The sequence below is a fragment of the Chiloscyllium punctatum genome, chromosome 40, assembly GCF_047496795.1.
Source record: "Chiloscyllium punctatum isolate Juve2018m chromosome 40, sChiPun1.3, whole genome shotgun sequence".
Classification (NCBI taxonomy): Eukaryota; Metazoa; Chordata; class Chondrichthyes; order Orectolobiformes; family Hemiscylliidae; genus Chiloscyllium; species Chiloscyllium punctatum.
The window spans coordinates 46052890-46067001 of NC_092778.1; the positions used below are offsets into that span (position 1 = coordinate 46052890).

The 14112-nt window shown below is 40.7% G+C and overlaps 1 protein-coding gene across 5 annotated transcripts in view; it reads left to right on the forward strand.

Moving 5' to 3' along the window:
- The window catches only part of LOC140464566 (cytohesin-3), an 88831-nt gene that overhangs the window by 66589 nt on the left and 8130 nt on the right, over positions 1 to 14112 (forward strand). For 4 of the 5 annotated variants that reach the window (XM_072559804.1, XM_072559808.1, XM_072559805.1 and 1 more), the window contains exons 4-9: positions 1759 to 1825; positions 9036 to 9154; positions 11512 to 11592; positions 12602 to 12714; positions 12974 to 13122; positions 13961 to 14073. In XM_072559804.1, the coding sequence (XP_072415905.1) occupies positions 1759 to 1825; positions 9036 to 9154; positions 11512 to 11592; positions 12602 to 12714; positions 12974 to 13122; positions 13961 to 14073 (642 nt within the window). The remainder of the gene's footprint in view (positions 1 to 1758; positions 1826 to 9035; positions 9155 to 11511; positions 11593 to 12601; positions 12715 to 12973; positions 13123 to 13960; positions 14074 to 14112) is intronic. The other variant, XM_072559803.1, reaches the window with a different exon arrangement.

A 14112-nucleotide genomic window follows, 5' to 3' on the forward strand; every position in this document is an offset into this window, starting at 1 on the left:
TGAGATAGACCAGAAAGAAATGGGGTGGAAGGAGAGTAAAGTGAGAACTTAGAGGAAGACTGGCAGATATTGAACTAGGCTGTGTTCTTTCTGATTATCAATCCAGCTATTTACCTATCAATCTTTATAGAGTCATACAGCATGGTTTATATGCATGACTTCTCGTCCTGCTGTCCCTTCTGTCTCCAGTAACAGTTCTAATTGGTCTGAGTCCAATTTTTTACATTTTAAAAGAAAAGCACTTCTTTAGTACACACCTGTCTTTCTCAAAGGAAATGGTGATGACCTTTGGAGCCTCTGGTCTAAACTGAGGAGCTGTTGGGCCAGGTATCATTCTGGCTATTGTCCTTTGCACTATGCCCAGAGCCTCAGTAGCCTTCACGACCCACAAGAACGAAAGCTGCAGGATCATTTTGAATGGCTTTGCTGACTGTAGGTTGAAGATGGAACAAACGACCCACGGTTTCTGCTGCCTTCAGTGGAGACAGGTTGAGTGTAGGTTTGGCACTCACGTTGGTAACTTGGGGAGGAGGGCATTGCTGACTGAAAGGGAGTTGAGTTCAGTTCATTTTTTGCAAATACAGAGGGGTTCTGTGGTTTTACAGTCAGTCATTACAGTAAAAGGAGGTCATTTGGCTCATTGAGTCTACACAGCTCTGTGTATTGTAGTCCAGTTAGTTCCATTCCCCCTGTTAGAACCATATGATTCTGCAAATTTATTTCCTTCAAACGCCCTTCTAATTCACTGTTGAAATTGTAAATCTTTCGCTCTCCAGTTAGACAGTGAGTTCCTAAACATTACTACAGTATTCACATGTAAATAAAAAGCTTCTCTCTTAACCCTCTTTGTATCTTGCACAGAATTTCTAAATCCATGCAAAATCCGACCGGAAGTGTCATCAGCTAATGGGTTCAACTTTTCTTTACAACTTTGCACAATCTACATAAAGAAATAATAACAAAAACATAGAAGCAAGATTTAGACATTCAGCAGGACACCACCAACCAATTGACTACACTCCCCAAAAATTAGATATGGCTGATCATCCACCTCTCCACCTTCTTCCCATGCTTTCATAATTTCTTCTAGATATTAATGACATCAAAAATCTATAGATCTATATCGAATACCATCAGTGACTGAGTTTGCACAGTCTGATGAATGAAGATACCATTTTGATTGAAGACATTCCTCCTCATGGCAGACCGAAATGGCTTGACCTTTATTCTGAGATGCTGTTCCCAGTTATTGAGCATTGATAGTGTTAGCATCAGGCAGTAAAACTTGTTGCTCTGAAAGTGTGACCTGTGACTAACCAACACCAAATCATGACTCTGGTAACCCAGGCAACTCTGAGAAAGAAGCAGTGACTTTGAATTATTCATTACCTTGACTGTTGCAGCCTCTGTCATGTGATTCCAGTTCAGATTAAATCACTGCAAGATTGACTGTAGACGTTACCAATAACTATTGGAGCCATTGAGTATATTCAAGACAGAGAGCAATAAATATCCAGATGCTAATGAAATCGAGGACAATGAGGATAAACGTAAGGTAGAAAATCAGCATAATCTTATTGAATAGTGAAGTGGGCTCAAAAGGCTAAATCCTATTTCTTATTTTCTTAATGGGATTAATGTCCCTGTGTTTATTAGATGGGAGAACAATCAAGTGTTGCAGTGCTGCAATCTCAATAGTAAAGGGTTAAAAACTTGTAATTCCTCACTTTTTTAAACTTCCTCTTTTGATTCTTGCAGTAAAACAACTCAGAGGAATAAACAAATGGCTATGGGGAGAAAGAAATTCAATATGGATCCCAAGAAGGTAATTAATTTTTTATTCTGTTTCATTAGATTATTATCGCGTCATAGAGATGTACAGCATGGAAATAGATTATTCGGTCCAACTCGTCCTGGCTGACCAGATATTCTAAATTAATTTAGTCCCATTTGCCAGCATTTGGCCCATATCCTTCTAAACCCTTCCTACTCACAAACCCATCCAGATGTCTTTCAAATGTTGTAATTATACTAGCCTCCACCACCACTTCTAGACAAAAGTGAGGACTGCAGATGCTAGAAATCATAGTCTAGATTAGAGTGGTGCTGGAAAAGCGCAACAGGTCAGGCACCATCTGAGGAGCAGGAAGAATCTTCTGGCAGCTCATTCCATATACACATCACTGTCTCCGTGAAAAAGTTACCCCTTAGGTCCCTTTTAAATCTTTCTCCTCTCGCCTTCAAGCTGTGCCCTCTAGTTACCCTATCCGTGTCTCTTATGATTTTATAAACCTCTGCAGGGTTACCCCTCAGCATGTGATGCTCCAGGGATCATGGTTTCATTGCGAAGAATTTAAAAAGCCTTCTCCGTTCTCCTCTTTAGAATTCTAAAGAGGACTTAATACCCCTAGTGACTCGAAGGAAAGCCTCTTGTTTGAGAGCCCCAGGTGTGGGGTGTGCAGGTAGGTGGAGTTTCAGTCTCAGCTCACCTCTGGAGTTCAGCTCTATTGTTCATATTTTGACTAAGCTGTAGTGAGATCAGAAGGTGTGCAGCCCTGTTGGAACCCAAACTGAATGTTGGTGAGCAGGTTATTGCTGAGAAAGTGCTGCTTGATCGTTCTGTTGACAATTTCTTTCTACCATTTCGCTGCTGATCAACTGTCTCGGGGCAAGGTTAGATTTGAAGCAAAAGCAGGAATTGCTGGAAATGCTCAGCAAGTCTGGCATCATCTGTGGACAGAAATTAGAATTGATGTTTCAGGCCCAGAAATTTGGGGGAGGGTGATGGGGATTTAATGTGTGTATGAAAAGAGCATTTGCAGAGTTTATTTTAATAGAGGTGAAACAGAAATATTTAAAAAATCATAAATAAGATGTGGATGTTGCTGACGAAGCTGTGCATTTATTGCCCAAGTCTAATTGCCCTTGAAAATTTGTGAGCTGATGTTTTGAGCTATCCACATGGTAGAGATTCCTGCAGTGCTGTGAGGAAAGATGTTTCGTGATCTGAACCAAGCGACGACAAAGCAACTGTGCTATAGTTCCTAGTCAGGATGGCAAGTGGCTTGGAGGAACACTTACAGGTGGTGGTGATCCCATCTATCTCCTGCTCTTGTCCTTACAGGTGGTAAAGGAGGTGGATTCGGAAGGTGCTTTCAAAGGAACCTGGATGAGTTGCTACAGTGCAGTTTATTGATGGTACGCGCTGTCATTGCGTGGTGGTGGAGTAAATGTTGAAGGTGTCACATGGGCTGCCATTCATATGAGCTGCTTTGATCCAGGTGGTGTTAAGTTTTAAAAATTTGTTGCAGCAGTATTCCATCACAGTCCTGACATGTGCCTTATAGGTAGGCTTTGAGAGTCAGATGAGTTAATTGATGCAGAATTCCTAGGATCCACCTGCTGTTGTAGCCACACTATTGTGCCCCGTCCAATTTAGTTTAATGGTCAGTGGTAACCCCCATGATGTTAATAGTTTGTTTTGGGGGGGGATTGTAGGTAGTGGAAATTCATTGTTGGTAATGCTGTTGAATGTCATGGGGAGATGATTAGATTCATTCTTGTTGGAGGTGGTCACAGCTTCGCATTTAGGAAATCCGATTGTACATTTCAGCCCTGGCCTGGATATTTGTTCAGATCTTGCTACATATGGACACTGATTACTGGGAAGTTGTTAATGGGCATTATCCGCTAATATCAGTTAATATCCGGACTTTGTGTTGCTGGGTCAAAATCCTGGAACTAACTCCATAACTGCATTATGAGTATACTTACAGTACATGGATTGTAATGGTTTAAGAATACAGCTCCCCTACCACCTTCTCAAGAACTACTAAGATGGGCAATAAATGCTAGCCGAGCCAGCAATGCCTACGTTCCATGAATGTTAAAAAAAAACAAGCTCCTGACCTTGTAATCGGGGAAGGCAATTGATGAAACAGCTGAAGATGGGCATCAGACTATACCCTGAGGAACTCCTGCACTAATGTTGCATGGCTGAGATGTTTGACCTCCAACAACCACAGCTATCTACCTTTGTGCTTGAAATGACTCCAAACAGTGGATAGTTCCTGCCCCCTGACATTTCCTGTTAATTCCAGGTTTTGCCAGGGTTCTTCAGTGCCAAACCTGGTTAGATGCTAGGTTGACGTGGAGGACAGTAACTTTCCCTTCTCTCTTCTTTTCTCCTTCTCTTCCCCCCCCCCCCGAATTCATTTCTCCTGCATAGGAATGGATGCCTGGCAGCCTGAGTAAGCCTGGCAGAATCCAAACTGAACATCATTAAGCAGGTCATTAAGTATTGTTTGATTGCACTATATCATTGAGTAGGTCATTTAAGTGTTGTTTGATTGCAGTGTCAGTGACATTTTTCATCACTTTTGGTCAAGAGTATACTGGGGCAGTAGTTGGCTGATTTGGACTTGACTTTTTTTTGTGAATAGGACAAACCTGTGTAATTTTCCATATCATCAGTAGATGGCAGCATTATGACTGTACTGGAACAACTTGGCAAGGGGTGTGGCAAGGTCTGGAGCACACTTCAGTACTATTGGCTGAATGTTTAAGGGCCCATAGCCTTTGCAGCTTCCACTGCTTTCAAGCATTCCTTAATGTTGTGTGGAGTGCATTGAATTGACTGAAATCCATGTTACTGGGGATCTCAGAAAGAGGCCAAAATGGATCATTCATTCAGCAGTTATGGCTGAAGATGCTGTCAAATACTTCACCCTTAGCTTTTGCACTGATGTGCTGGGCTCTCTATCATTGAAGATGGGGATATTTGTGGAACCACCTCCTCTGGTAAGTTGTTTAATAGGCCATCACCATTCATTACTGGATGTGGTAAGACTGCAGAGTTTTATTCTGATCAGTTGCTTGTGGTATCGCTTAGCCCTGTTTGTCACAAACTGCTTATAATGCAAGTAATCTTGTGTTGTGGCTTCTCCAGGTTGACACCTCATTTTCAGGCATGTTTAGTGCTGCTCCAGGCTTGCCTTTTTGATCTTTTCAATGAACCAGGGTTGATCTCTGGCTTGGTGGTAAAGTTAGAGTGGGGGATTTGCAGACCATGATTGTGCTTGAATGTAATTCTGCTCTGATGCTCCTTGGCACCTCATGAATGTCCAGTCTTGAGTTGCTAGACCTGACTGAAATGTCTCATTGTGCATGGTGGAGGTGTAACAGAACATGATGGAGAGAATCCTGAATGTGAGGATGGGACTTGGTCTCCACAAGGACTGCATCACTGTCACTCCCACTAATACTGCCATGGCCAGATACATTTGCTGTAGGAAGATTGGTGAGGATGAGGTCAAGATTGCTTTACCCTTGTTCAGTCTGTCACCACCTGCTGACCCAGCCTTGAATTATGTCCTTTAGATCTCAGCCAATTTGGTCAGTAATGGTGATACTGAGTCACTGCTTGTCCCCATTCAGAGTTAATTCTATGTCTTTACCTTTCTCAGTGCTGCTTCAGGGTGGTATTCAACATGCAGGACAACTGATCATCAGCCAAGAGTGAGGTCTATAGGTGATCAACAGGCTTACCTGTGTTTGACCTGATGCCATGAGATTTCATGACTTGTAGAGTTTATGTTGAAGACATGTATGGTAGCTCTCTCCTTTCTGAACTGGCAGTACGGTGTAGTATAAAGGCAGGGTGATGTTGTCTGGGGCATAGTCATTCCCACAGAATCATACCATATGTTTCCTAACTAGTTTGTGAGTCAGCTCTCCCAATTATGGCACAAGTAGGGAGTTAATAAGTGGGTCTTGCAGAATTGTCAGAGCTGTGACCTGTTGTCACTCTCGAAGTCCCAGTTGATGCTGGATAGTTTGTTTATTTTGTTTCTTTTATCAGTCCTTGTAGTGGTTAGATAAGCTGATATACTACGTTGAGAGGGTATTTAACAAGAATGGATTGATGCTGCTTGCTGAGGATGAAAAGAAGGAAAACCATGAGAATAAATAACTTCCAAGCATTGGAAGGAATGCACTTTGTCCTAATCTGGTAACTATTCTCTCTACGATTTCAGCAAAATATTTTACAGATGTATTGCTTAGCCAGGGGATAGTTATTTAGCAAGCCAAGGCAATTTTAAATGTAGAGAATTCCCTGGCAGGAGTGTAATTAAAGCATAAAAATTCTTTCGAAGTCCAACATATTGGAATGCTGTCCTCTCTTTGCTGACTCCAGTACTTAGGGAAATAGAAGAGGAATGAGCATGAGCACTGCAGGTCATCTAACCTGAGATGGAAAATTTGTACTTCACATAAATAGGGCACTTGAGTAGTTTTGCAAGGTGGACTTAGAACTATGTGGGACCTTTTAGCTGATTTAAAGCTGTTCTTGCAGAATACCAATCTTACTGTTTCTCACTTGCAACCTCTAGCTGTGCCTTACATGAATCTAATTTTGTAGCTTATGTTATTCTTCCTGGTGATCTATTTAATATTGATTTTCTTCCTATTATTACAAGATATTACTTCCATATATTGACTTGTGAAAAGTGATGATTAAAAAGAACTTGTATTTAATGATGGCCATTACACAGGTTTAGTTCCAATGATGCTTCGTAGGAGGGTTCTATCAGATATGATTGTACTTTGAGCCACATTAAGAGATATCAAACAATGGGACTAAATGTTGGCACATAAATGTCACAGATCTGAAAAGAAGTTAAAGTAGTAAATTTTAAGGAGTGTCATAAAAGATGAGAAAGAGTTAGGGAGGTGGATGGGTGGAATTCAAGAGCTAGAGGGACAGGATGGTTGTGATAGTGAAGTGATGGAAATTGAGTCTGTGCAAGAGGCCAGAATTAGAGACATTTGGATACCTTCGAGGATTATAGAGTAAGGAGATTATAGAGATAGGTGGGATGGGCCTTAATGTATCTTTGATCCAGAATTTTAAAATTGAGCTAATGTGGCCAGAGGAGCCCATATCTTACATAGAATGTTCTCTGCACTGAAGGAGGTCATTCGATCTACACATCTCTGGACACTATGGGCAATTTAGCATGGTCAGTCCACCTAACCTGTACATCTTTGGACTGTGGGAGGAAACTGGAGCACCCAGAGGAAACCCACGTGGTTTGTCTGTCTGTGTAGAGTTTGCACGGTTGCCCGAGGCTGGAGTTGAACTTGGATCCCCAGCACTATGTGGCATCCGTGCTAACCACAGAGTCACCGTGTTACCCCTTAATGTGTCATGTTTGTGCTGAATATCTGAATGAGCAACTTCACTACCATTCCTTCCAGCCTTGCACATTTTCTTCAGATAATGATCCAATTCCTTGAAACAAATCTCACTTGGCCCTCTTTGCACCCAACTCTCAGGCTGTGCATTTCAAATCATAGTCACTTACTGTGTGGAAACAGTTCTTGTTGCTTTTGCCAGTTTCTTTTGAATCTGTGCCATCTGATTCTTAATCTTCCACCACTGAAAAGCCCATTCTGCTTATTATTACATTTAATACCTTTTTTCAGATCGGTGACATTTATGTGCCTATAATAATATTTCTTTCCCACTTTAATGAAGCATCCAATCAGATTGGTAAGTTGGTTGTCTTTCAGTGTTATAGCCATTCAGTAAACTTTGCCACAATGTTTTGCAACAGACAGACAGCAAACTCGTGTAATTGTGGATTGCATGAAATTTCATAAACATTAAAAATGTTTTGCATTTTGGTTCCAGAAGTTGGCATTGTGTTGGGAATGGCTTCCTTTCCAAAAAATAGTAAGAGGCTATTCATACCTTCAAGGCTGTATTCAGTGCAATCAAAACTACTGTCTCTTGATTCCACCTACTTTTAAATCCCTCAATAGCTACATTTGATCTTTTTAAAAAAGTCTGTTTTGAAATTTCACTTCATTCAGTTTTTAATGGAGGAAGATTAAAGAATCTCTTCAGAATTCAAATACATTAAACTTGAAACTTTCCACTGATGCAAAATGATCCTAGTCTACTGGTTAGGCTGTCCACTTTTGCAGTAACAGTATGCTACCTCTATAAGATTTTTTTTTAAAGAAGATTAAGATACTGAATTGAAATGTACTTAAAGAATTTGTCCACTTTGGTAAGTCATTTGTAATCTTGGTATAACAGCAAACCCATCAACACCTTTTGAAAACATCAACTTCTGTTTCTTATGGGTGTTCCCTTATCCAAGTGGTTCTATTGATATGTGTTGAAAAGTGTGGTGCTGGAAAAACACAGCAGGCCAGGCAGCATCCGAGGAGCAGGAGAATCGACGTTTCGTGAAGAAGGGCTTATGCCTGAAATGTCGATTCTCCTGCACCTCGGATGCTGCCTGGCCTGCTGTGTTTTTCCAGCACCATACTTTTCAACTCTGGTCTCCAGCATCTGCAGTCCTCACTTTCTCCTATCATATGTGTACCAAGGTATGTTGGTAGGAATGCTGGCATGCTGTTCAACTGTGGGAGCATTGTAGAACCCAATCCTGTTCTTAGAACATAGAACAATACAGCACAGAACAGGCCCTTCGGCCCACGATGTTGTGCCGAACTTCTAACCTTCTAACTTCTTGTTGTAGATTCCCTGAGTCTACTAACTGTAGATAGAAATATTGACCAGTTCACATGTTATGACACATCTCGATCTGGTGAGACTTCAACCCAGGGTCTTCTGGCCCATAGGTAGGGATATTAACAGTATACACTAGCTATATGTTCTGGAAGCTTCACCTGTGCTCCATAATTTCAGCTTAGAGAAAGTAATGTTTGCATTTTCCTCCTCCCCGACTTGTGATGTTCTGGTCACTCATAGATTTCTGCTCCTGATTACAATTTGGTGATTTTTGCTGGAATGTGCCTGTGTGTGGTAACCAGCTTGTTTGTACATGCTGTCCATGCATCTCAATGGCAGAATGGTCACTCAGATAAGGTGTCTCTGCAAATATGATACAGGTTGGGAGTCAGGGAGGGGAGTAGGAGAGTGGAGGAGGCCTCAGAACCTCGGTTAAAAGTTGTTATTGTGCACCAGGAGTTTTGAGTTTTGTTTTATCTAATTGCAGGGGATCCAGTTTCTAATTGAAAATGACCTACTCCAGAACACTCCAGAAGATATTGCCCAGTTTCTTTACAAGGGCGAAGGATTAAACAAAACAGTCATTGGTGATTATTTGGGTGAAAGGTAAGTATTCGCTCATGTTATAGGCTATAGTAGTAATTTATATATGGATTAGCTAATGGTTCTACCTGACATCAGGTTGGTGCTGTTTATGCAGTGAGGGAAAGTGTATTTTTTAGTGGTTCTTGTGCAGCAATAGTTGTAAGGGGTTGATGTGGAGAGGGATAGTGTTGATTTTTTAAAAAAATGTAATCCTCGTCTTTTACACCATAGTGTTTTTGGAATTTATTCAGGTTTAGATTTAAGCAACTAAACCTGCTCGCCCATAACAGCACAAGTTAGGAAATGCACCATATTGGATATTACTGAGTCTTACTGAACAGGTCCGTTACCCTCCTTCATTTCTGTGAAGATGGTTGAGCTCACTGGATGGTTCTATCATTGATTCAGGCTACCTCCGACTTCCTTCCATAAAGGGCCTTAATGAGCCGGGAGGGGATATTTGTGGCAAAAGTCTTTAAAATGTGACTGGCTTAAGACCTGGAATACATTGCCAGAGAGCACGCTAGAGGCAGATTCACCTGAAGAGGTTTTTCTCAGGTTACAGGGAGGAGATTAGATGAGTTGCTCTTTCTGTAAGTGAGCATAGTTAGAACTGGTAATGCAATCATTGTATGATTCTATGAAATCAGTCTGTGCTGAGGCAGCAGACTGAGTATTTAAGACAATCCACAATTGCTTCCATAACTTAAAATCACAGATTCCCTACAGTGCGAAGCAGGCCATTCAGACTATTGAGTCCACATCGAACCGTTAAAAAGCATCCCACCCAGACCCACCCTCTTACTCTATCTCTGTAGCCCTGCAGCTCCCATGCCTAATCCACCTAGCCAGCACATCTTTAGAAACTGGAGCACCCAGAGGAAACGCAGACGCAGGTAGAAACTCCACACAGACAGTTGCTTAAGGGTAGAATCAAACCATGGTCCTTGGCGCTGAGAGGCAGCATGGCTGACCACTGAGCCACCGTGCTGCCCAGTTCCTGTGAAGCGGCCTTGCTCTATTCTCCTCCATTACATATTACAACAATCTATTAATAAAACTTGTTAAATCTTGAGGTGTATGGAAAAAGCAACATGCTTTGGAAGCATTTTCTCCTGCACTCCTCAAAACAGAATTGCAAGAATACCAAATCCAGTTAGCAATTGGACATGCAATCAGCATTTTCATATCATATAACATAGATTGTCGATCCCTTTGAGATTGTGTTCTTGCAAGTCTGTTCCAATGAGTGTAAGATGAAGAAAAGCTTCGACAACATGCTTTTTTCAGCAAAATTCTCAAGTACTGTACTACCAAGTGTCCAAAATCAATGGAGAGAATGTTGCATTTTTTGTTCAGACCCAAGCAAACCTCTCAATACATTTCTTGTTTTTTAAATTGTTTATAAATGTTCTCAAAGGGTGTGCAGATGCTTGTGTTAATAGTGATTAGGAAGGAACATTTAATATAGAAGCTCCATTACGCTCTCACCTTGTTATTACACACATTCACTATCCATGATCAGGATACTCGCAAGGTTGGCCCCAAACCTGATTTCCCCTGACAACTGACAGGTCCTGATGATTTTTGCTATTCTTTGCCCTGGATTTGGGATATTGATGATTGCACTATATGGCTTTTTGTGTTATTTGTGAGAGATCTGAACCCTTATCCCCCACAGATGACAAAGATTTTAGTTTCCATCCTTTTCAAAGGGAATTTTAGAGGTATTTAAAAATGAGTGGCTTTGATAAGATAAATGGGAAAGGATTTTCCATTGGTAGGACTGGTTGGTATCCAGAACACCCCAGTTTAAGGAAATTGGCTAAGAACTAATCTGGGGAAGAGGTATTTTTATTTACACACCCAGTTGTGATCTAGAATGTCTTGGAGGCAGGTTTAGTCTCAACTTTCTCAAGGAAAAGATAAACATTTGAAAAGAGAATTTTCACATGAATGTAGGTTTGCTCTCTGAACTGGAAGGTTCATTTCCAGATGTTTCGTCACCCTGCTAGGTAACATCTTCAGTGGGCTTCCGGGTGAAGCACTGTTCAGGATTCCTGCTTTCTATTTGTGTTTGGGTTGGTGATGTCATTTTCTGTGGTGTTGCCCGGAGGCCCACTGAAGATGTTACTTAACAGGGTGACAAAATATCTGGAAATGAACCTTCCAGCTCAGTGAGCAAACCTACATCCAGAACCTCCAATTTGAGTTACAAATCTTCTCAAACTCGCTAAGAATTTTCATATCTGTGGGGAAAGAGCTAAATGAACTGTGACTATGAACGGGAAAATTCAAAGCCAGCACGTTTGGTCAAATTTGTTAGGATTTATTGCAAAGATATTTAATTCATTGTGTATTTTCTTTCCTCATTGCAGAGATGAATTTAACCTCAAGGTTCTTCAAGCATTTGTTGAACTTCATGAGTTTGCTGACCTTCATTTAGTACAAGCTTTGAGGTTTGTGTCTCCTTTTCCAAAAGTAGTGATCTACAAATTTAGCACTAATTAAAATCCAATGCAAAGGTATCCACATTGAGCTTACATATTCTCAAATACAGGGCCATGCCATTTTATTTTATAGTTTCCTGTGTACATTCTTCTCTCTTAAATACTCGAGATAGTGAGGAAGAATGGGAACAGAATGGGCATGAGGTACGAACTTGGTTTAGCGAATAGTGTTCCAGTCCCTTGAATTGAAAGGTTGTGTGCAAGACCTGAACACATGATCCAGACCAACTGTTCTGGTGCAGTATTGGATCAGACGATAACCAAGGCTCCACCTGCCCCTTTCAAGGTGGACATACAGATCCAGGACAGTGCTCAAAATGAGCTGGACAGCACCTCTTAGTATTTTGCTGACATTTAACTCAGCTAGATGTTTTTAGTTGTGTTGGTCATTTTGAGGGAGCTTGCTGTGTATAATTGGCAAGTGTATTTCCTAAAAAAAACACCAATGAATGCACTTCAAAAAGTACTTCATTGGCTTGTAGTGTTTTAGGGTATCCTGAGGTGATCAAGACCACTCTGATTAGGGTACTGCTTGTGTGATTGTTTGAGATTATCTTTATGTTGCTTTTTCTTAATGAATTAAACAGGATGTATTTCATAACATTTTTATAACACTTTATCCAAATTCCCAACATTTTGCTGATGTATTTCATAATTCTGTCCTGAGGCACCAATAACTACACAAATTGTATTCCACAGAACATTGAGTTTGTAGTGTGAGTAGGAGGATAGATTTGTATGCTTTATGCCAATATGTTGAGTTTTTAAACAATGAACACTTGATAGGATGTACAGTAATATTCTTGTCAGTGATTGCTTCAAGCTGTTCAAGTAGCAAGCAATGGAACAATTTGTAGTGCTTGTTGAAATCAATAAGCACTTGGCACCTCTTCAGTCAGAGCTTAAAAGCTTATGGATCCAGGCACTTACAGCTGTCCATCTTGTTCTTATCCGATAGGCAGTTTCTATGGAGCTTCAGGTTGCCAGGTGAGGCACAGAAAATAGATCGAATGATGGAAGCATTTGCATCTCGATATTGTCAATGCAATCCTGGGGTGTTCCAGTCAACAGGTTAGTTGTATTAAATCTATAAGTAGCGTGTGGGGGCAGGGCTGCAGTAATTTCTTGCTTATGTTTTTTCTTTAACACCCTTCTGGGTCTTGCCTTTGTTTTACTTTTGTCCTGAGAGCTACGGAAAGCCATGAGTATGATTTATTTTAGGGGAGAGTGTTGAAGTGTAACCTTTAAGTTAAAATAGTGGAAGCTGAAGGTGCAAGGGTGAAGGAAATCATGGAGCATGTGCTGACTTCACTTTTCTTTCTCCCCACAGACACTTGCTATGTGCTTTCATTTGCCATAATTATGCTAAATACAAGTCTGCACAACCCTAATGTGAGGGACAAACCTGCAGTGGAAAGATTTATATCCATGAATCGGGGCATTAATGAAGGAGGAGACCTCCCAGAGGAGTTGCTCAGGGTGAGTGTTTAGACAAAACTCTTTCATGCCTGCACCATCTCCACCAATAATGAGAGGTTAGCAATTCAACCTGATGAGTCAGAAAGAGGTGGGTTAAAGACCGACTGCCGGACTTCAGCACTTGATGTAGGCTGATCATCCAACAATATACTGCTGTCAGAGGTGCCATTTTTGATGTGTAAATGGCCATGCGTGCCTTCAAGGTAAGAAGATCCAGTTGTGCCACTCTGAAGAAAAGCAGGGCAACAAATAACTCATCATTTTAGCTCTTGCAACTTTACTTTTGAAGAGGAAAATAATGTGTTGTGAAAAAGTGAGCTCAGGTTGGAATGATTTAAGTATTTTACCGGTAAATGAAGCGAGCATTCTAGAACTGAGAATTTATACTAGGGCTTTTTTCTGGAAAACAGAATACCAGGGAGTAACCTGCAAAGGTCTTTAAAATTATGAAGGAGTTTGACAGAGTAGTGTACAGATGCTTCCACTCAAGAGGAAATTGAATTCTAGGGGCCAGTAATAAATCCGATAAGAAATTCAGGAGAAACTTCGTTATCGTGAGATTGGTTAGAATGTGGAACTTTCTAAAACAAGGAATATTTGATGTGAATAGCATGGTTGGATTTAAGGGAAAGTTGGATAAATGCAGAAAGGAGAAGGGTATAGGAAGTTGTGCTGATGGGATGATATGGGAGGGTTGGAAGAGGGTGAATGGAACATTGGTATGAACCAGTTGAAGCAAATGGCCTATTTCTATGTTGTAAATGTTTTTGTAATTCTTTGTAATTGAAGCATGTGCATTAGATTCATGTTAATGTTTCTTTTTCCCATCCTTCTGCAGAACTTGTATGATAGTATTAAGAATGAACCTTTCAAAATCCCAGAAGATGATGGGAATGATTTGACCCACACGTTTTTTAACCCTGATCGAGAAGGCTGGCTATTAAAATTAGGTTAGTTTGGCTAATTGTATTCTATACAATATTACAGAAC